Source organism: Schistocerca cancellata, chromosome 7, assembly GCF_023864275.1.
Source record: "Schistocerca cancellata isolate TAMUIC-IGC-003103 chromosome 7, iqSchCanc2.1, whole genome shotgun sequence".
NCBI classification, from domain to species: Eukaryota; Metazoa; Arthropoda; class Insecta; order Orthoptera; family Acrididae; genus Schistocerca; species Schistocerca cancellata.
Genome location: NC_064632.1, coordinates 592,295,424 through 592,317,964, shown reverse-complemented (window position 1 = coordinate 592,317,964; position 22,541 = coordinate 592,295,424). Strand labels below are relative to the sequence as shown.

The 22,541-nt window shown below is 39.6% G+C and overlaps 1 protein-coding gene across 2 annotated transcripts in view; it reads left to right on the top strand.

Annotated features, from left to right (window-relative positions):
• The window catches only part of LOC126091863 (tenascin-X-like), a 771,043-nt gene that overhangs the window by 396,171 nt on the left and 352,331 nt on the right, over positions 1 to 22,541 (top strand). For both annotated transcript variants that reach the window (XM_049907142.1, XM_049907141.1), the window contains one exon: positions 18,610 to 18,696. In XM_049907142.1, the coding sequence (XP_049763099.1) occupies positions 18,610 to 18,696 (87 nt within the window). The remainder of the gene's footprint in view (positions 1 to 18,609; positions 18,697 to 22,541) is intronic.

Here is a 22,541-nt window from a genome sequence, read left to right as displayed (position 1 = left end):
CTAAAAACTGAACTTTTCATGTGTACAGAAATTTCAGCTACTTCATTGTTTTACAGAATTGACACATTTGTATTCAGTTTCCTTTATACATTTTCCACAAACCATCTTCATATTAACACTGTACTTGGAAATAGTTTTATTACATTTGCAGAATTTGAGAATTGACATTTACAGCACTTCTGTGGCATTTCGTCTTCATATTCATTTTCATTCTTTTCATACTTGTCTGTGGTAATACGAGGAAAGTGGCTCTTCACATACTCAGAGCATAGTACATCTGCAAGCTGTTGAATAAAATGTCTTCTTTTGATCTTCTTCCAAGTAAGAGCCCTAAATACTACATATGCATTTATTCCTCCTAGGTCAAGGATATTGTAGAAGGCGTGCACTGGCCATCTTTTTGAGGAAGCCTTGACTGAATATTGTCTCACCATTTCGTCTACTGTGTCAACCTCAAATTTAGTTTTGTAGTAATAACATATAGTTTGTGGAGTTTTTTCTCATTTGTATTTATGGTAACACTTGGATGAAGGGAAGACATTACTAGCAAAATTTTTTGCTTTCTTTCCTTGATAGACTGTCAAGGAAATATCGTCATATTTTAAAACTTTTGTGGTATACAGAGGACTCTTTAAGGACTCCAAAGCATATGCTATTTCTCTTCTTGCTCTATTTACTGTTCCTACAATGAGGGTTGATTTTTCTTTCAATTATTTGGCTAGTTTGAGTGAAATGAAGTAATTTTCTGTAGTGACATTTCTGCCTTTGCCTAGAAATGATTCCATAAGACTCATCACTACAAAATCTGAAACCCTTTCTTCTTGGGATTGTGCAGTATTCTTACCAAGATAAGGGAAACAATTGAGTATATACTTGCTTTCAACATCTACATCTAACCAGGATTCTTGCCCGTACTTGTCAGGCTTTGAAGCCATGAATTGTGTGAACAGGAACCTAATTTTACTTGGGAAGAGTTGCTCATCTATTGTCATTTCACTTCCAGGTTTGTAACATTTTGTACAGTTTTTTATGAATTTGTTCCAGACAGCAGAAACCAATGAAAACTTATCATTCTGTAATCATAGGGAGCAAGTAGACTTCTCAACAACCCTCAGGAGTCTCATAATATTGCAGAATCTATGTCTACTTATGGTTTCCACACAAAATGGTAGGCCCCAGGAATCTGACCATAAACTGTGAAGGTCTGAACTTTGGCAACCACTCACATGATGAGCATAAATAATTATTCTAGTTCTAGTGCTTCTGTGGTCATTGACCAGCTGTCACTTCCTAGTACTCTGTGTGCCTCTATTACAGTACATTTCAAGATATATTTGATTACATAATTGTCTATGAACAAGTGCCAAGCACTTGATACAAGTTCATCACTTACATTGCGTTTTGCATGTGGTGTAGGTTCAGGAGATTCTCTCAAAATATTGTGGTTAGGAAGATGCCCACCTTGTGAATTAGGCTCTGCTTCTATCCAGACTGTTCCTCCAGGAGCAACTTCTTTATGTCTTTCATCAGACGATGTAGAAGCAGTCACTTGTTCTACATGCTGAGGAACAGGATTATCTCCTCTTCTGTTACATGATTCTTCTTGATGTATAGAGCATGGGTAATAGAACAAATGTAAGAAAGAGGCCATAAAATCTAAATTAAGCACAGAACATTATATGTAGATGACAATATGATGATTATGAATTAGCAGCAATAATAATAATGTACTTACTAGACTGTAAACTTCCATTATCTGTATCTGAAGAAGCAGAATCATTAGTATTAGATAATTCATCTTCTGTTAATGTCTGTGGTAAAAACTCTTACGCAGCATTGTCAGAAAAAAGTGCATCACCATCTGAATCACACTCCATAACTCTTTGTAACTCTGCAAGAATCTCTTCATCTCATAAATAACCTTTCTGATTGATTTCAATCTTCAGCTGGCAGTCACCTTTGAATGATCGATTCTTACAAAGGAATGGCAAACAGTGGTGAACTGAGTCCATTGTTGTCAATCCATACGGCAATAATATGAACGAAAGTAAATTTTTGCACAACAGAACAAAGTAGCCGAGGTTTGAGAATGCATGAGATAAATGTATTGCATAACTGTAAACAAAATTGTAGCTTTTTTTGTAAAGGGGTCAACATGACTCCTTTGCAAATTAAAGTTAGAACTGGAAAAAAGTGATTAGGTGAAATGCACTGTTTTCTTTTCTTTTCTCTTTTTTTAATATAATGAAAGTCCATGACAAATAAATAAATATCATGAAAGTAAATGTCGCTGGAATCATTCTTCAAAACATAGCTAGCAGTTAAAAACTGAAAAGTGTCATTTTGACCCCTCTGGGCATTCAAGTGTTAAATGACTGCTGTAGGAGAATGGTATCAAAACTTTTTGCATATCATGCACCTGTGTATGCTGAAGTACTGTCTGAATAAAACTGCACAAATATCCGAATAAGATTTCAAAGTAGCATGAAGAATGCAACATGTTTTAAATGTTTAGGAATATAAAATTGTGTTGAGATCTTCCTATGTTTTGTTATATGTTCATAAAAAGCGATGACCATTCCATATTCTCAGTTCTGTATTACTGAAGATGCACTTACACTTTGTGATTATTAATTTGTCCAAGGCTGCATTTCCATGGCTTCATGTGATGTCTTTAATTTATATAGAACAAATGAAACTTTGTGTGATATTTGCTTATTATCATTCGGCACAATACAAAAGGAAAAAATTTGGCAGACTTCAATATAGTGTCATCTTGGTGTTGCAGCCTTACTGTTTAAAAGAATAGAATCATTGGAATCACTCTGCTGCAAAGTGCCCTAACCATCTGAACACTCTCCGCAATTCCCCCCTCAGCTGAAGCCTCTCTTTCATCATGGGAATAGCAATGTCATTTCTATGGCATTGAACAAATTATACATCAGAAATACAAAGTATTTTGTGAATAAAATGTATATTTCTACAATTTCCAATGATGCTGACAGTCAATTTGCAAAATGATTCAGTGGGTCAAAACAGTATTCATGGAACCCTCCCAGACAGCCAGAAATGACCTGGTATTGTTTGAATTCAAATCATGTTTATAATGTATTGAAGACAGAAAGGCTAAAACTAAACAGATGTGAAAATCACTACCACAGTGCCAAATCATGATAATAAGCTACTCACCATATGGAGGCATTCAGTGGAAGACCTGCACATTGAAAGAAAGCTGTTAGATATTATAAGCTGTCAGACAAAGTCCTTCTTCAGATGTAGAAACATTCAGACACAAATTTGTGCACACATAACTCACACACACACTGGGCCATGGTCATCTCTGGGCACTAAGGCTGACAGCAGTGAACAGTGGAGCAGTGGTCTCAGCCGTGTTGGGTGGTGGGGGTACAGAAGAGATTTAAAGTGGAGAGAGAGAGAGAGAGAGAGAGAGAGAGAAGGGTAGGCATGGGGTATGGTCCTGTAGTGTTGCCTGTCAGAGAGTGAATGGATGTGACGATGACAAGATAGTGATCTGCTAGGTACAGCATTGGGAGACTGTACTTGGAAGGAGGAGAGGAGAGAAATAGAGAAGGGTAAAGAACTATTAGGTCTGTTGGGGAAGCCAGTTGTGTGTAAGGCTGCAGAAGAAGCAGGGAAGGGGTAGAGGCAGGTGGGGACAGGAACTTAAAAAGTTTGAGGCCAGGGGGGCTGTGGAACTGAAGGACACATTCTAGAGAGGGCTCCCATCTATGCAATTCAGTGCAGTGTTCTTGGGGATACGAATCCAGATGGCAGTGTTGGTGAGAAGAATCCAGATGGGACAAGCAGTGGGGCAGGGACTGAAGTCTAGCACAGAGTGTTGTACTGCATGCATGGCAACTGAGTGGTCAATGTGTTCATGGACACAGTTTCACAGTGTCCATTCATGAAGACAGATAGCTTGTTAGTGGTCATGTGCACATAGTATACTATACAGTGTAAGTTAGCAAGTTGTTAGACCACATGTTTGCTTTCACAGTTGGCCCTGCCTTTGAATGAGTATGAGATGTGTGTCAGGATTAGATTAGATGGTAGTAAATAGATTTTGCACCTAACTCTATTACAGGGATATGAGCTATTGAGCAAGGGGTAGGGAGCAGGCATTGAACCATATCAGGAAAGGCTGTTAAATAGCTTGGGTGGACAGCAGACTGCAACTGGAGTAGGGGCAGAGAAGATAGTATGGAGGATGTTTCTCATTTCAGGTCACTGCGAGTGGTTGTCTTTCTGCACCTTCCCCACTCCCATAGCCACCTCACATGCACCTGCTATCCTCCCAACACACCTTCCTAATCCTTTCGCCTCCTCTTCTTCACTCCTCTCCCTTCCTTCCCTGTAGCTGTTGTGACTGCTGTAGCTTCATAAAGGGTCTTTCAAGAATCAGTTCTCCAATATACTTCAGCAGATAACCCTCATTGTAAAGTGTAAGAGGGCACTAAATTGTACATTAACTGTTAGGTATTACTATAGAGTGTCCTAATGCTGTTTACAAAACTCTCTACATCCATGCCTCTGGTATATAACATTCAACTTTCCCTCATTGTCTCTACAGTTATTTTTTTTTTTTTTTTTTTTTTAATGTTCCAATTGACCCTTCATTGGGTCCTCAAATGTTTGGGCACTCCTTAGCTTCTCCTGATACATGAATCTACCATTATGTGTCAATCTTAAATTGGTTATCTGGAGCAGTTTCTCATCCAACCAGGCACCCCTCCCACAGCTTAGCAGCTGTCAGCATGCTGTCTACAAATGTTAGAACATACTCTCACAACTTACCAGAAAAAAGAGTCACTAATGTGGCAGGACAGGCACCTGGAATGGACATTGATGTACTTGGGTACTTGGTGAGGATTGTGCTTCTTTTCCCTCACAAACACACCTAATTGTTTGCTCAATTCATTATCACCTGTGGAGATTGGAGTTGATGTGTCAAGTAAATGCTGCACAGCCCCTGGATGTGGCAAAGCCTTTATATTAGTACTACAGGAAATCAGAATAGAAAGAAACAATTATGTCGAAAAGCAAGTACGCATCTAATCACACAAAATTTATTCACACTTCGTTCTTATTTCTGTGCTCCAATCACACACACTCCCTGTAACCTTAATTATAGTCACTAGGTATACACACATGGGACATTGCAAGCACTGACTGGGCACAGAGAAGACTGCCCAATTCAATTACACTTTGAATACCCCACCACTGTGGCAGTCTCCCAACAATTTCCACAAGTCTCGCCTTGAATGGGCTGAGGGAGGAGGGGCCTTCCTAGCCCCTCACGGGGTGGCAGCCTCCACACTCCTGGAGCATCTTGTCCTCACTGCGAGGTGATGTACACCTAGAGCATACACGCTGGGACCCAAAAGATAGTGAACTATGCCTGGCCAAGATGAAGTCAGGGGAAACCCTGATGGAGGTCCGTAGCAATTCTGATGTGAAAATCCATCATTGGGGCTGGGTATAGGGGAGAAAGACTAATCAAACCATCTAGTAGCTGGTTCCCTCCAAAGTTTCCCTCAGGACAGCTGGTGGTTGTACACGTCTCATCTGGTAAAGCAAATGATTAGAGGTCTTGGGGCCGAAGATCAATTTCAGTTCCCTTTACCATGACCTATACTTCCATAACTGAATACCAACCCTCACTATCTGTTCTAAACAGTCCTGTGCCACATGTCACAACGTAACACATATACAACACACCATTCCCTGGTTCCACTTTCCCCATGAGGACTTGCATCCAACCATCAGAATATGTTATCCCATGATATAATACAGTGTGCCAGAAGTAAAGTTCCATCTGCTCTCGTGGTACAGTTCTAGTCCTCACTAGCTCTTCTGATGCCAAACTGTAGTGGTAACTGTAATGTTTTGCACTGTTGATCCTATTGGAGGGTGGAAGAGCAGGCATAAGCCTGCCAGGGTGGCACTTCTGACCTTCTCACCCTGGGCATGTGGTTTTTCACTAGTGGGCAGCAGGACCAATTTCAGTAATGATCATCTTACCACCAGACTCATTTTTTGATCTCTTCAAGTATACAGCAGTGCTCCAGGCGCAGGCCCAGTGTTCTGGTTGGGCATTGAACCTGCAGTCTTTGTGACAGCACATCATTGGAGCTGTGGCCACAAACAGGAGCAGAGCTTCCTTCTGTACAGGTTGCTCAGGTAGCAACTGATGCTAAGACAGTGGTAGCAGTGCTGCCTTCCTTCATAGCCACATGACAGGTAGTTTGAACAGATAACCTTAAGGCAACAACTTGCACTGGTTAGTAGGGTCCGAGTTAAGTTATTCTTACACACATTTCCCACACATTATTATTGGTAAAAAATCATTACTTACAGATTAGAGGCAAAGCCAGTGTCATTCGACCCTCAAGCCCGACAGTGTCCAATGCAGCTCAATGTGAGAGGTGGTCCCATTGACCAATGCTGATGTTGATGGCTGCACTAGGGATTAGTGACTGAATGACAGAGCTGCACTAACATTCATGGCAGTAGTCGACTATACAGCAGTCAGCACCTTGACCTACTGTACCAGCTAGGCAGGCACTAGTTAGAAATTCTAGAAAAGCACTAGTTAGAGGGTCTGTTCAAAAAAGTCTAGAAGATTTGTAATTTCGCACCAATGGTATGCTGGAGCAAAATGTGGTTTGCATCCGTGCACACACCTGTTTAATGTGTAACTGCCAGAAGTTTCATTCTTGTCTGTCTGTTAGTTATTATTCTGTGCTGTATCGAGTAGAATGTTGCCTCACACAATTTGCAAATTTCGATATGACTGAGTTAGAGGAGCAACGCATTTGCATTAAATTTTGCATGAAGTTTACAAAATCTTAACAGAGACACACCAAATGATGCAGGAAGCCTACAGTGATGGGTCCTTAGGCCATACTCATTGTTATTAATGGTTCACATGGTTTAAAAATGGTCAGACAGAAGTTAAAAGGTGACCGTAATTCAGGATGCCCTTTGACGTCTACCAATGACACTCATGTCAGGAACATCAATGAAATTGTGTGTGCCAATCGAAGACTGACTGTCCAAGAGAGTGTAAGAAGAATGTAACATTTCAGTTGGATGTCATAAAATCCTGAAACAGCATTTCAAAATGCATCGTATTGCTGTCAAGTTTGTCCTATGGCTCATGACTCAAGACCAGAAAGACCTTCGGCTTACCATCTGTGAAGAGCTTTTGGAGCATGCAAATGGGAATGAGATATTCCTTAAGAGAATCATTATTGATTATGAGATGTGGGTCTACAGTTATGATGTTTAGACCAAGGTTCAATCTTCACAATGGGTCAGGAAAAATTCTTCAAGACCAGAAACAGCTCATCAGTTCAGGTCACATGTCAAAGCCATGCTGATAGTTTTCTTTGACTATGAAGGATTAATTCATCATTTGTCCCACAGGGACAAACTGTTAATCAATGGTACTATCTAAACATGTTCCAACACCTGTGAGAAAATATGAGAAGGAAATGTGGTGAGACAATTTATGGCTCTTGCATCACAATAATGCACCCACACATTTATTCCTGTTGGTGCATGACTGTTGCACAAGAAACAAAATCACTATGCTATCTAATCCTCTGAACACTCCAGACCTGGCCCAGTGGACTTTTTTTATTTCCGAAGTTGAAAAACCCCATAGACAAGATAAAGGAAAATTTGCACATAGCACTTCACACCATCCAACAAGAGGCATACCAAGTCTGCTTCCGGAAGTGAAAATGGCATTGCAAGTGGTGTATCAATTGTGGAGGACAGTATTTCAAAGGGGACCATGCACAATAAGTAAAAGGTAACCAGCATCCTGAGTACATGTGGCCTAGCTGCTACTTCCATATCCTGCCCCATTTGCAAGTGTTGATGAGACCATGGAAAGATGGAAAATTATTGACACTTATTTAAGTTGTACTGCTAAGTAAAGCACATTGTCATGCCTGTAGACCAGAATGTTTTCTTGCTGTAAAGTAGCAATAGTTTATATGAGGTCATCCAGAAACTGCAGCCCCTCACAGAATTTTGTCAATTGTTATTACACTACTATGTTCAACAAATACACTTTAATCCCTGTCATAAGATTCCTATGCAGTCATATGTGGTGTGCATAGCTGGCTTACTAGGACTAGTCTGGAAGTGTAATTTTCAATGTAAACATTGTAGTAGTTTCTAGACATTAAGTCACATAGTGCTCAGAGCCAAGTTCCTAGACAAACTATCTAATTCACAACATCATGATGTGGTTGGTGCCAAATAGTGCTATATAGATTAAAGCATTAGCACATTGGGATCCTTATTTAGAGAGGGTAGCACAAATCGCATAGTCCAGAGGAATTGATTGCCATAGCACAGAATGTGTTTTCAGGCTATTAGCACATGCCAAAACTTCATGAGTCACCCCATCAGAAGTTTTTCAGCCTTTAATGAACCCACAATTGAGGCAGCAAAGCAGTTGTAATATCGGAATGGGTACCTTGATGTCTTCCCCAGATTGCTGGTTGTTCCACAAGGAGATGACGTGTCTATTTCTTTGTAACTTGTCAATCCTGCCTTATACCAGGTCACTTAGCTGTTGTGTGCAGAAAAATTTGGCAAGCTACACCACAGATGAGGGTGCCTGTGTTCACTCTAGAGTCCAAGAGCATGTCAGATGGCCTACTACCACACCATATTATGTTAGATACGGAGTAGTTGGATGTTATACAGAGTTTCAATTAGATGCAGGGGCCTTGGCCAGTCTAATGAGTTTGAATATTTATCACCGATGGGACACCTTCATATAGCACTCTCATCACCAAACAGTATTGGATACCGGACAGTGGATTTTTTGTGGGGACAATTGAAAGCCGTGGCCATACACAGAATGTTGGAATGCCAGCTCTCTCTTTTGGTTGTGAATTCCCAGTTGGCAAAAAATATTTTCAAACTCAGTATTTACACAATTTTTGGATATGAAGTAGGCAATAAAGCTAACTTGGTCTCTCAGCTGGCGCCATTTCAGAACTTGGAGATGTTGATACTATTTGGTAAAGATATTGGTTGGGCCACCAGTTTTGAAGCCCACATTACTTTGAAACTGTCCATTGTTCCTAAGTTCTATCAAGCCTGCCCCATCCCCTTAGCTGTGCACAAAAAAATGAAGACAGAACTCAGCAGGTGGCAGAATCTTGGTGTGGCGTTACCAGTAAATCCAGGGTTGTACCACAGAAACAGAGTGGTGATATTCAGTTTTCAGTGACTTCGAGGACACAATCACTGCACAGAATGAAACAGATGTTTATCCTGTACTGCATCCCAAGGAATTGGTAGCTGAATTGATCAGCAGTCAGTATTTTTCCAACATTGATCTCCGAATGCATTCTTGCAGTTGTTATTGGATGCTGAGGCAGGGCAGATTTTAGCATCAAGTAATTCCTTTGAAATATACCAGTTTAACTGGTCATTTGGGGTATCTTCAGCTACAGGAATACTTCATCATTTTCTTCAGGAAGTTATCAATGACACTCCATGCTGTGTCAGCTATTTGGATGACAATTGAATTACTGGCTCCATGAGAGAACAACTTGCAAAATTTGCAGGCAGTTTTTCAGTGACTTTTAGACAATGGGTTACATAGCTAGCTAGAGATACATAGTTTTTGTTTGCAGATTGTAGCAGATAGACCATGTCTTAAGTAAGGATGGTACAGTGCCAACAGTGTAACATGTTGATCTGATCGACAAATTGCCAGTTCCTAAGAAAATTACAGAGTTACAGACATTTTTCGGAAGGTACAATACTATGCAATGTTTGTTCCAATGGCTGCTCACTTTTTTCATCCATTGAATCAGCTTCATAGGAAATGAGTGAAGTTTTGAGTGGTCAGTGGCATGTCAGTCGGCATTCCATAAATAAAAGTAACATCTCCGCTCTCCTCCATGTTTGACCACGTTCACCCCCTGTAAACATTTGACCCTGGCCGCTGATGCATTGCAGCATGCCACTGGCAGTGAACTCTCACACAGAAATTCCTACGGCTCAGAGCAGCATATTGTGTTTGCTTCAGAAACTATGTCAGCAGCAGAGAGAAATTATTCCCTGTTTGACAGGGAGGCATTCACAATCATATATGGTGTTAAAAAAGTTCCATGTGTTCTTGTATGACACTAAATTATGCCATGTTACAGAATGCATGCCATTTGTCTCCCTGTTTTGATCTTTGGTCTAAGTTCCTAGACAGAATAGCAGAGAGTTTGCAACATTGGGCCTTGTTCCTGAATAATTACACAGGCCAACGATGGAAAAACTTTTTTGCTGAAAATAACTTATTCTTACATTTTTTAGGGTGGGAAATCCAAATATGATACTTAAAAATCTTTTCTTCACATTTTACAGTTAAGTATATTTAATTAAGCTATTTTTTAAAGAATATAACAGCTTTTGTATAGTTAAAATAATTTAAAAAGGAGCTGTAACGAATGTAGATGAGGTTGGTAGCAATGCTGAAAGACATTTGCTGGCAAAAAAGGTTGATTCTATTTTTGTGTTAACAGATGGTGTTTTGTTGACTGTCAACCTAACTCCACTTTCCAGTTTCCTGTACATGTGCTCACTACAATGTCTAATTGAAGTTGTAAACACTCTGCTGACATTTTTTGTTATATTTGTGGTGAATTTGTGATTAAAAAACACCAAAGAAACATTACAGACTTTGTGAAAAAGGTTTATCTATTATACTTTGGGTCTAAACTTGGTGATACAGGTAAATCTTGGGCGCCGCATATGGTATGTTATGATTGTATTGAAGATCTGGGAAAATTGTCCAAAAAGGAGAATAAAGCCTTTATATTTGCTGTTCCTATGTTATGGAAGGAGGCAAGAAATCATTCTGACTATTGCTTCTGTTGCAGTGTTGATATTACTGGTCATAATTTGAAAAACAAGAAGGTAATAAGCTACCCTAACCTTCCGTCCACCATCCGACCAGTAGGGCACAGTGCAGATTTGCCGTTTCCTGAACCACCAGATGATTTAAATTCTATTCCAACAGAAATATTTTCTGATGTACAGTCTGATTCAGATGAACCAGATGATGATGAATTCCATTGTAGTACAGAAAGTCTAGAGCCAAAATTGTTTACTCAGACCGAGTTTAACGATTTGGTTAGGGATCTGGGCTTTTAACGAAAGAAAAAGCTGAATTGCTTGGCTATAGATTAAAAGAAAAGGACTTATTGGCAGTTGGAACCAACATATACATGTATAGAAAGAGAGAGCAGCAATTTTTCAAGTTTTTGTCAACGAGAAGGTGATTTAGTGTACTGCTCAGACATTCCCAGTCTGATGAATGAGTTTGGTATTGAATACAAAAAGGAAGACTGGAGGCTGTTTATTGATTCATCCAAAACTAGTGATGGAAAAATGCTACCAAGGCCACTGGAACAGCAACATGTTGGGGGACTACCATTGGTCACTTCACCGAAAAGTTCAGCGAGCAACTCATTGTAGAAAAACCTACACAATAAGCTTCAAAGAAAATAGAGAAAGAAAATACAAACCAATTTCAGCTGATAAATGAAACCTCTATTAAAACATATCATTGTTTTAAGTAGCTTACTGTAAATACAAACCATGCATATGTTGTAACAAAGCGTTTCATTAATTTCCCCGTTTACCGTATAGCATAGGATTTTTATACTATACAATAAAAAGCATATTGCCCGAAAACTATAGGTGATACAAAAAAACTAAGGCTAGATTTAGATTCAACTTATAAAAATCTACAAAGATCAGCTATCAAGGGGAAAAAAGCCTGTGTTATTGTTATGAGATTTAGTATGATCAGTCCTCCCAGCATGCAGATCCAGACACTTGTCATGTTACTGCTAGTATCCCATCATCATCATCTTTGACAAGCTGGAGGAAATCTTGTTTTGTGCTGGACCAGAACCTACAAGATACCCTCATCAAATTTCCATTGACAGCACAGGAAGTCACAGCGGCTACAAACCAGGATTCACTCCTGTGCAGGGTCATTATAGCAGCGTAGTAGGGATGGCCAAAGAGTTTTTCTTCAGGGTTAGGCATATTGCTAAAGATGTATTTTGAATTTCACGATAGATTCAGCATTGTCGATGTTGTCCTAGTGCTAGATACAGAAGATCTGAATTACCTCATTGTTATTTCACCATCATTGTGGAAAAGCATTCTGCAGATATTACATGCACATTATTCGGCAGTGTCTTGAACGAAAGTGTTGGCCAAGTGAAATGTCTGTTCACCAGCAGTTAATCCTGTCTCCAAGCACATGAAATGATCAACTTTGTTTTCAAGTGTTCCTTTACAAAGGAAAATTCGGGAGAATTGTCCCATTTCAATCCTCGTACCACTGAGAAGATGCTGGAAATAACTATTAGTGTCAGTGGTCAGTGGTGTTGAGAAGCAGCTGAAACCATTAAAATAGAACAAAGTTTTGGGGCCCAATAGAATCCCTATCATATTCTATACTGAATTTGCAGTTGAGTTAGCTCCTCTTCTAGCTATAATTTGTCATAGATCCCTCTAGTATAAAGCTCTGCCCAGTTTTTGGAAAATAGCACAGGTCACACCCGTCTACAAAATGGGTAGTACAAGTGATACACAAAACTACTGTCCAATATCCTTGACATCAATTCATTGTACTATCTTAGAACACATTCTGAGCTCAAACATAATTAAGCATCTTGAATGGAATGACTTCCTCAATGTCAACCAGCATGAATTCCAAAAACATTGATCATGTGAACCCACCTCAGTCTTTTCTCATATGACATAATGTAAACTTGATCAAGGCAGCCCGGTAGATGCAGTGTTGCTTCATTTCCAAAAAAACATTTGGCTCAGTACTTCAGCTACACTCATTGTCAAAAGTTCAATCACATGGGATATAAAGTGAAATTTAAGACTGGTTTGAGGATTTTTTTGGTAAGGAGGATACAGCATATTATCCTGGATAGAGAGTCATTGTCAGATGTAGAAGTAACTTTGGGTGTGCCCCAGTGAAGTGTGTTGTGATCCTTGCTGTTCATGTTGACAATATTAATAGCAACGTCAGACTCAGATGATGCAGTGATCTTTAAAGAAGTACTATCTGAGGGAAACTGCATAAATATCCAGTCAGATTTTGATAAGATTTCAAAGTGGTGCAAAGATTGACAACTTGCTTTAAATGTTCAGAAATGTAAAATTGTGCATTTCACAAAATGAAAAAACTTAGTATCCTTTGACTATAACATCAATGACACACTGTTGGAATCGGCCACCTCATACAAGCACCAGGGTGTAACATCTTGAAATGGAATGATCACATAGGCACAGTCATGCATGGGTTAAGCAAGTGCTAGACTTTGGTTTATTGGTAGAATACTTGAAAATTGCAATGAGTCTGCAAAGGAGATTGCTTACAAATCAGCTGTGTGACTGGTTCTAGAATACTGCTCAGGTATGCAGGACCTGCACCAGATAGGATTAACAAGGGTTATTGAATGTATACAGAGAGGGGTAGCATGAATGGTCAGTTTTGTTTAATCTGTGGGGGAGTGTCATAGAGATACTGAAGGAACTGAACTGGCATACCATTGAGGACAGATGTAATCTACCCCGAGAAAATCTATTAACAAAGTTTCAAGAACTGGCTTTAAATGGTTACTCTGGGAGTATACTACAATCCCTTATCTATCGCTCACACAGGAATTGTGAGGATAAGATTACAATAATTACTGCGCACACACACAGAAGCACAAACATTCTTCCTGTGTTCCATATGTGAATGGAATGGGAAGAAAACCTAATAACTGATGCACCTCATGGTGGCTTGCAGCATATAGATGTAGCTGTAGATGTAAATGTTGTGATGCTATTCAGCTTGCATACACAACCAGGTTCCAGTGCCACAAAAATTTTCTCCATGGCTCATAACAGAGCACCCATGGGTGCATGTGAATTTCACCAGTCCCTTCTTAGACACCTTCTAGTTGTTAGTAGTAGATACTCCTATGATGCTAAGTTTAAGTTTGGTCGTTAGCTGCCATTTTTGCTATCGATGATGAGCTACTTGTCCTGGTGTCAGATAATGGTCATCAGTTTCTGTCAGAGTGTGTTGAAGCATTCTGCCACCAATATAGTATTTAGCATTCACCACCTGTCCTACCGTCTGTGTGCCACTCACTGTATAATTTGTGCCTTTGCCCTTTGATACCCACCATCTGAGAGAACTCTTTCCCTGTGAGGGTTGGGGGGGGGGGGGGGGCATCTAATGGAGGTAGAGTCACTCCTTCCAGCATCATAACACAGGTATACCCCCTCTCCCCCCCCCCCTCTCACCTTCCTCCAGGACCCACTGGCCTGCGATTACTGATTACCAGCCTGGGATCAAACAGTAGACACACCCCCCCCCCCCCCCCCACACCCCAGTGCCACCCTTGACACCCTGTTGAAGAGCACCAAAGTGGAACCCTGGAACCCTAGGCAGAGATCCCCATCAACCCTTGTCCCTTGATTTAGTTTCTCTGGTATGGGTCTGGGCATTTTTGGTGCTGCATACTTCTTAAAGGGAGACGGGTCCGGTATCCTCGCCACATACAGGCATGCCAGATGTTGAGTTGTTCACGGTTGAGAGTTGGAGTGTGCCATCACTTTGCCATAAGCAGCATGGGCATCAAATACAGCAGGCAGAGTTTTTGGATTCATAACTTTTCTGGATTGGCCATTCTGAGTCCAGAGTCAGTTGCTTGCCAGTTTCAGCGTGTGCTCTTGTTTACTTGACTTACACTCACAGGCTTTTCATATGTATTGTGCAACCTGTCATGCTATAAAACTTCCGTGCTTGTCCTAGATGTGCTTTGGAACTCAGATTATGTGGACACTTTGTGCTTTACAAACTCCCAGCATGCTGGAATAATTATAGGTCAGCAACTTCTGTTGATGAGTACAACAAAAAAACCAGCCAAGTTGCAAATTTCACTTTCCTTATTCACTTGATGACTAGTTTCAGTCTGGGACCCATTTTCAAATCATCATTATATAGTGGAAAATAATATTTCAAAAAATGCAGAAACCTTGTCAAAAATATGCAAAGGAACAGTTACAGCCATACAGATAACTATGTGATGTAACTGTTCATTTGCACATTTCTGTAATGATTTTTGCATTTTTGGAAATACCATTTTGACTAAGTAACGATGATTGGAAAATGGTTGATGGCACAAAACTAGTCATTGAATGAATAAAAAAAAGTGAAATTTGCAACTTTGACTGGTTTTTCGTTGTACTTGGTGCTTTGTTCACAGTACATGGCCTAGTATCATGGGCTCCTTACAAGCATATATGAAACGGTGACATTAGGCTACAGGAGGCATACCAATTGTGTTTATGCAGTCATCAGGCATTGAGTGCAAGAGCTGGCTAGTGGCAATGCCACAGAGCTGCAGTTTGAATCAGTCAACTGATACAAATACCTGGCTGTAACAGTTTGTTGGTATATGAACACTATTTTCATCACTCTGTTCTGAAGTATTTACCAAAGTACCATCTGTGACCTAACCCCTCTGATGCCTCTCTTTCATGCAGTATGTAGCTATCAGTGCAGCCTCCAGATTGTGGTGAATAGTGGATAAAGCAATTATTTTATATTTTGTGGTTCTGAAACCTCCATTGAGTAACCTCTTTCCCAGTCTTCTACACCCTTTGGCATCGAATTGTGCTCCTTTTCTGTATCACTCTCTTGTTGACATCAGATATCTTAATTCCTTGCACTTAGTATTATATTTTATTCTCATTATGCCTCATTTTCTTCCACATATGTAAACTTATTTCTGTGAAGAACAATGGCAGAGCCAGCATTCACATTTATAGCAAATTGCCCGATACTTGTCTCTAGATCAATGATACCCAATGTGAGAGGTGTGTCCCCATGGGGGCTCTGTGAGAGATTTGCAGGGTGGGCCCAGACAGCTCAGAAGAAAGCAGAAATGTATGATCAGACAAGTAAAAAATTTTTGTATTGTTATGACAGTGAGTGAGTTATTTTCTTGTAGCTTTGGCAGCATCCTCTTTGTTTCGTACAAAGTCCAGTTATTGCACACACAACACAATCTTCAGTCTGCATTCTTAACTCAGTGTTACACCTGTTGTGCTCTGGAGAAGTAAATAGTATTTTACTGAGTCTGTACACTGAGTGAAAGTATCTGCTAAATGAAGATTATATAATGGGTAATACATTAAGTATGGATTGTCATTTATTGAAAAAGACAATTTCGAATTGCCACAGTCTCTTGTCAGTCATAATGTCTTCAGTAATGGCTCATTGCAGCCTGTGCACCTGGGACATCATCTAACTACAGCTCATCCAGCATTGAAAACTAAACTAAAAGAGTTGTTTTGTGGAATGAAACTGGGCTTTACTGGAGTCTTTCGGCGGGAAGATTAGAAAGTTATTGAAGCATCATATGAAATTGCCTTAATGGAAAAAAAAAACTGTTGGTGAGCTTAATCAAACTTTCCATTCTTAAAGCGCCCAGAATTATTTTTGGAGTACATACTCAGTGAAAAAATGAACAAGAGATATCTTTCAAGTGACAGTGTGCAACTTAGGAGTGAAGAAATGATCCTGAATGTGGACAAAAGTGTGATTTGCAGAGTACTGTCAAATAAAGATTTTTTGAAAGAAGCAACAAAATAAATACACAAAATGAATAAAAAAGGGAGCAAGAGACATTCTGTGGTTACCTAAATGAGGCACCAGATGGAATAGTTTGGGAATCACTGTTCTAGATAATAAGTTCTTTAAAGTTGTGTTACTAGTTACAATTCCACACTCAAATAAAAACCACAAAGAAAATGATGCTGTGTCACATGCTAACATGCATGAAAACTTGTGTATAATGTGATTCATTGTTTGTGTGTTGTGGGGTGATGAATTAAAGGTGTAGTGGAGGCACAATAGTCAAGTAGTATTGGGAAAGCATATGAGAAGAGTGCCACAATGGCTAGTGCTTGTAACAAGGCATTCAGCAGGACTTTTAGAAAGATTTATGGCTGTGCCTGGCCACTATGTGAGTGAACTTGATTCCAGTATGTAAAGATCAGGACAGGTTTAATTTAAGGCTGAGCATGTGGCATAAAAAACTAACAGTTCTTAGTAATAACTCACATATTACAGGACATTTTCATGGTTCCATGCCTATGTATTCATGTCTGTGTTATACTATATTAATAGCCTTCTAGATACGGTCATGTAAATACTGTGTATTTGTTGTGGAAACATTTTTTGAAAATGATGAAACATGGCTTGCGGTTCAGCATCAATTCTACCAGCACTTCAGTGTGAGTCATAGAAGACGTGTTTGATTCTATAATGCAAATTTGTTATTGGACAAAAACTTAGGAAAACAGAAGTCAACAGGTTTCCCTTTGTTAATCAGTACACCAAAAAGCACTGAATGAGTAAGACACACTTTAGAAATACTAGTCAATACTAGGAAGCCCATACACACATTTGTGCTACCTTAAGGTGAATACATGACTGTAATTTATACTCTCAGTTTATGGTATGCCTGTTGTCCAACAAATAAAGACTCTAGATTGTGCAAAATGATTAAAATTTTCAGAACAATTGTTTGATTCCAGAACTGATAGATCTCTACTATTGGATAGCATTTTAATGGATCATTTCTGCTAATTGTCTTGTAGACAGAGGTGAACTATTCTTTCTTCCAGCCACTGAGCACATTCTCTTGTTTGAGGAATCTATGGTGACAGTATTAGAGGTAGCACTGAAGCAAATAGCTCATACTTGAGCTTTCACTTAACACTGCCAGTTCCAATGAGAATTTTTGTTGCCATAATCTTAGTATATGTAGGTTTGTGATCCTCACTTCTTCCTGCCACTGAAGATCATAAGGAATTACTTTTATTTCTGGAGATTCACACTTCTCCCATTCAAAGTGGCTACAATTTTGCTTGTGTTAAATGTGTGTTTTGTCTCTTTCTGTTCAGCTTATATACATTCACGTTTTTAGTAAACTAATGAATTGTTAAAAGTTGTGTAAGTCTGCACATGTGTACGTCAGATACCTAAAATTTCTTTTTCCCCATTTTATGTTTGTTTTAAATTTCTTCAGAGTGTTATACTCTAGTGTTACTTCACCACAAGCAGAAAGTGTTGGATATTCATAGAGCTCTTACACATTCACAACTCTCATTAATGTGAAAATCATGGGCTGCTGTTACTGTGACATATAACTATGCAGAACTGTCCCAGCCAGTGTGACACTATTCCTCTTCATGGAGGGGAGAAATCTTAGGAATCATGATGAAAATAAATGTGAAGGAGAAAGGTGCTACACTTCTTTGCTTCAATCTCATTGCCTGTTTAGCGTACTATGTATGTATCCCAGAGGTGTGATGGCATTGGTTTCCAGTTTCTTAGCTGTGATAAGACTATAAACAGCCCACACAGTGAAACATTGTGTAACAATCACAGTTTTTCTTAGTGACACTTCATTTATTGAAATATGCTATTCCAATTTTTTTTATTGTCTTTAATTTCAGCTGTGTGCTATAATGGCGGAACATGGAATGGGACAGATGATCAGTGTCATTGTGAAGAAGGATTCTCTGGGAAACATTGTGAAAAAGGTAAGCGCTTAAATAGGAACAAGGGACAGCACTCAGATGTGTTCAACATATTCAAAGTTTCCTTGCCTAATTTGTTCTTTTATTTCTTGTGTTTGGTTCAATTTTTCAGCAGCTAACACTGTCATGCATATTTTATGGCATGCCCCACAAATATTCCATAGTATTTTCCCAAAAGTATCGCCTTCTGTTTCACCTCATGAACATATTTTGTGATATCTGAGGCACCGTATTACCATATTACAAATTCCAATAATGTGTACAGTAATGACTCACACCTATATGAACTTTATACCTCAACATTTTGAATAGTGAGTGGTGAAACAGGGATTAATCATTTCTTCTACAAGTATTTGTGTGATAGAGAAATAATGACATTTGTTGTGGCTGATATTACTCATTTCCCTTTACGAAATGAGACCAAATTTAGGCTGTCTTTAACATGGGTCTTAAACTTTTGTCAAATAAGTGCTGATCTAAAGTGAAACTCAGAGGAATGGGCTTGTTGTGCCATTTAAACAATGAGATGTCCAGCATGGAATAACAATAATATGGAAAGTATTGCTACACACTGCATAGAGAAAGTATTGAGCCACAGACTGGCCTGAGGAAAAGGAATGCATTCCTTGTCATTGTATCTGTCTGTGATTCGCTGCCTCCTCTATGTGTGGAGTAGCTGTATCTCCTTTACATACTGTAAGCATTGTTATTTTGTACTTCTCTAATGTTATTCATGTTTGGACTGCACTAGACCATGTAATGTCTAAGAAAGGGCATTTCAGAGTTTTGTTTCAGCTTTTCTTTGTGCCTCTTATTATTTTCAGTTTCTCAGAGTGGACAATTTTACAAAACCAGACCAAGTTGTTGCAATCTTCTTTCATTTTTCTGCCATTCCAACTGTCCAGTCATCAAATTTCTGTCTATCATATCATGTTGCATTATTCCTACTTCTTTCAGTTCTTCTTTTACTACACCAAGTCATTTTATTGTCTCTCTGTCAGCTTTACTATGACCTTGACAGAATTTCACAGTCTTTTCAGTTAATTACTTGGTTCCATTGTTTCAGTATGCTGACAGAATTTTTAGCCTGCATTTTTCATATCCAAATAAATGTTGGTATTTTGTTTCAATTTCTGTCTTTGCTCTTTTTCAAAGAAATTTGGACCTAAAATTTGCCTGATTATATCTCATTCTCTCCAGATTTAGTCAGTGTGTCTTGTTGTGTTTAAAATAAGTGTTTGGGCTTCATAAAGACACTCTAGTGTTGATGAATCTATTGTAGCATCTGTTTTGTGTATTTTGAGGTGCCTGAAACACAACCAGGAGTCATTTTACCTACTAGCAAACCTCGCAGGAAGGGCAAGAATTTTGGTATATGATATTTTCTTAAGTTTGTGGCATGAAATGTAACTCACACACAGTATTCTTAGCAGGTCCTCAGTCTTATCACTGAAGGCCTACTAAGAACACTAAACATTGCTTCAATAACTGAGACAGAAAAGACATAGGAGCTATTCCATCATATACAGTGACATCTCAAAGGTAGTTAGATCTTCAGCAAAAGTAGAAATCTTAGTAGGTGGGGAGCAGAAAAGTAAAGTACACTCATGTACATGGATGAAGGAGTGGACAGTATCCAGATTTAAAGTAGAAAAGAGATATCTAAGTGTTATTTGCACCTACTGCCCAGAACAGGGAAGGAAGGGATATAAAGAAACTTTTTTTGAAAAATTGCAACAAACAGGAACCACTGTGAACAAAAACAATGAAGTAGGATGAAAAGAAGTCCAAGTTGCAGATTTTTACTTTTAATTCATTTGTTGACTAGTTCTGGGCCACGACCCATTTTAAAATCGTTGTAACATATTTGAAAATGGCATTTCTGAAGATTTAGTGGGCAATGAATATTTACATTGCATACAAATAATTCACATCTTCAGAAATGCCATTTTTGACCATGTTGTGATGATCTGAATGTGGGTCTAGACCCGAAACTAGCCATCAGATGAATAAAAACTAAAAATTTGCAACTTAGACTGGTTTTTCGTTCTAGTGATTAACAGAAGTTGCTTGACCCAAACGACTCCAGCATGTTGGAAGTTCATAAAAACAACATGAATGGAAGGGTGGGAAATATCACAGTAGATACCATCGTGAAGAATAATAGAGAAAGAGTTGTCAAAAACAATGGGAAATTTGTAAGAGATTTTTCAATTTTCAGTAGCTACCATATTATGAATACACAAGACAAGACTGTGCCCCACTGAGAGAATCTCTGCACTAGTAGACCAATGCCTTCAGCCTATTATCTGCAAACTACCCACCAAAAGATACCAACTGTTTCCTTCACCAACTCTCCACAGTTCCTGATCTTTTACCACATGGTGCCCTACTCCATCACTGTTTATTCGACCTCTCTTCACACTAACGTCCTTTCCCAATGTCTGACAGATTTCAAACCTACAACCTCCTTGCTGGTCACCATGACCAACTAAATTATCACCCACAATTACCTCTCCTTTTAAGGCATCACCTACAAACAAATCTGGGGTACAGCAGTGGGCACCTGCATGGCACCATCCTATGTCAGTCTATTTGTGGGCCACCTAGAGGAATCTTTTCTAAACACCCAGAATCACAAACCCCTCACTTGGCTCAGATACATTTATGACATCTTCTTAATCTGGCTTTGATGAAACTCTGTCCACAACCAGTCCTCCTCAACCCACCAACCTAACTCAAAGATGTCTACATTGGTACCTCTGTCCATATAGGACCTACTCACACCAGCAACACCTCCACTTCAACAGCTGCCACCAGTTCCATACCGAGAAGTCCGCTCAGTACAGCCTAGCCAGCCGTAAATGTCATATCTGCAGTGATGAGCAGTCCCTATCGAAACATACCAGTGATCTCACTGAAGTCTTCAAAGACCGTAATTACCCTCCCAACTTTGTACAAAAACAGATCTCCCGTGCCTTATCTCCCCAGTCACCCACCACCTCCCTAAGTCCCAACATCCAGACACAGAGGAACATTCCCCTCTTTACTCAGTACCACACAGGACTGCAGTAACTGAATTACATTCTCCACCAGAGTTTTGACTGCTTCTTGTCATGCCCTGAAATGAGGAATGTTCTACCCACTATCCTCCCCACTCCTCCCACAGTGATATTCCACCACCCATTGTACCTACACAATATCCTCATCCATCCTTACACATCACCTGCTCCCTGACCCCTTGCCTCATTGTCATATCCTGTAATTGACCTAGATGCAAGACCTGTCCTAAACATCTTCTCACCACCACCTCCTCAAGTTCTGACAGAAAGCATCACCTGTCCCATCAAAGGCAGGTCTACCAGTGAAACCAGTCACATGACCTATAAGCAAAGCTGCAACCATTGTGCTGCATTCTACGTGAGCATGGCAACTATCAAGTGTCTGTCTGCATGAATTGCCACCAACAGACTGTTGCCAAGAAACAGCTGGACCACCCAGTTGCTGAGCATACTGCCTAATATGATGTTCTACATTTCAGTGACTGCTTCACAACCTGTGCCATATGGAGCCTCTCTACCAACACCAGTTTTTCTGAGTTGCAAATGTGGGAGCTCCCCATGCAATACATCCTATGTTCCCAGAGCCTGCTTAGCCTCAGCCTTCATTAGTCATTGTCTTTTAACCACTTGTCTCTGTCCCTGTTCACATTCCACCACTTCGCAGCCGACTATCCCACCAATACACCCACATTATTTTTACTTCTCTCCTTTTCTGCTACATCTGCCCCCAGCCCTCCCCTGCTCTCTGTCTAGCCTCCCAACTGCTCTTAGCTGCCCTAGTCTCCC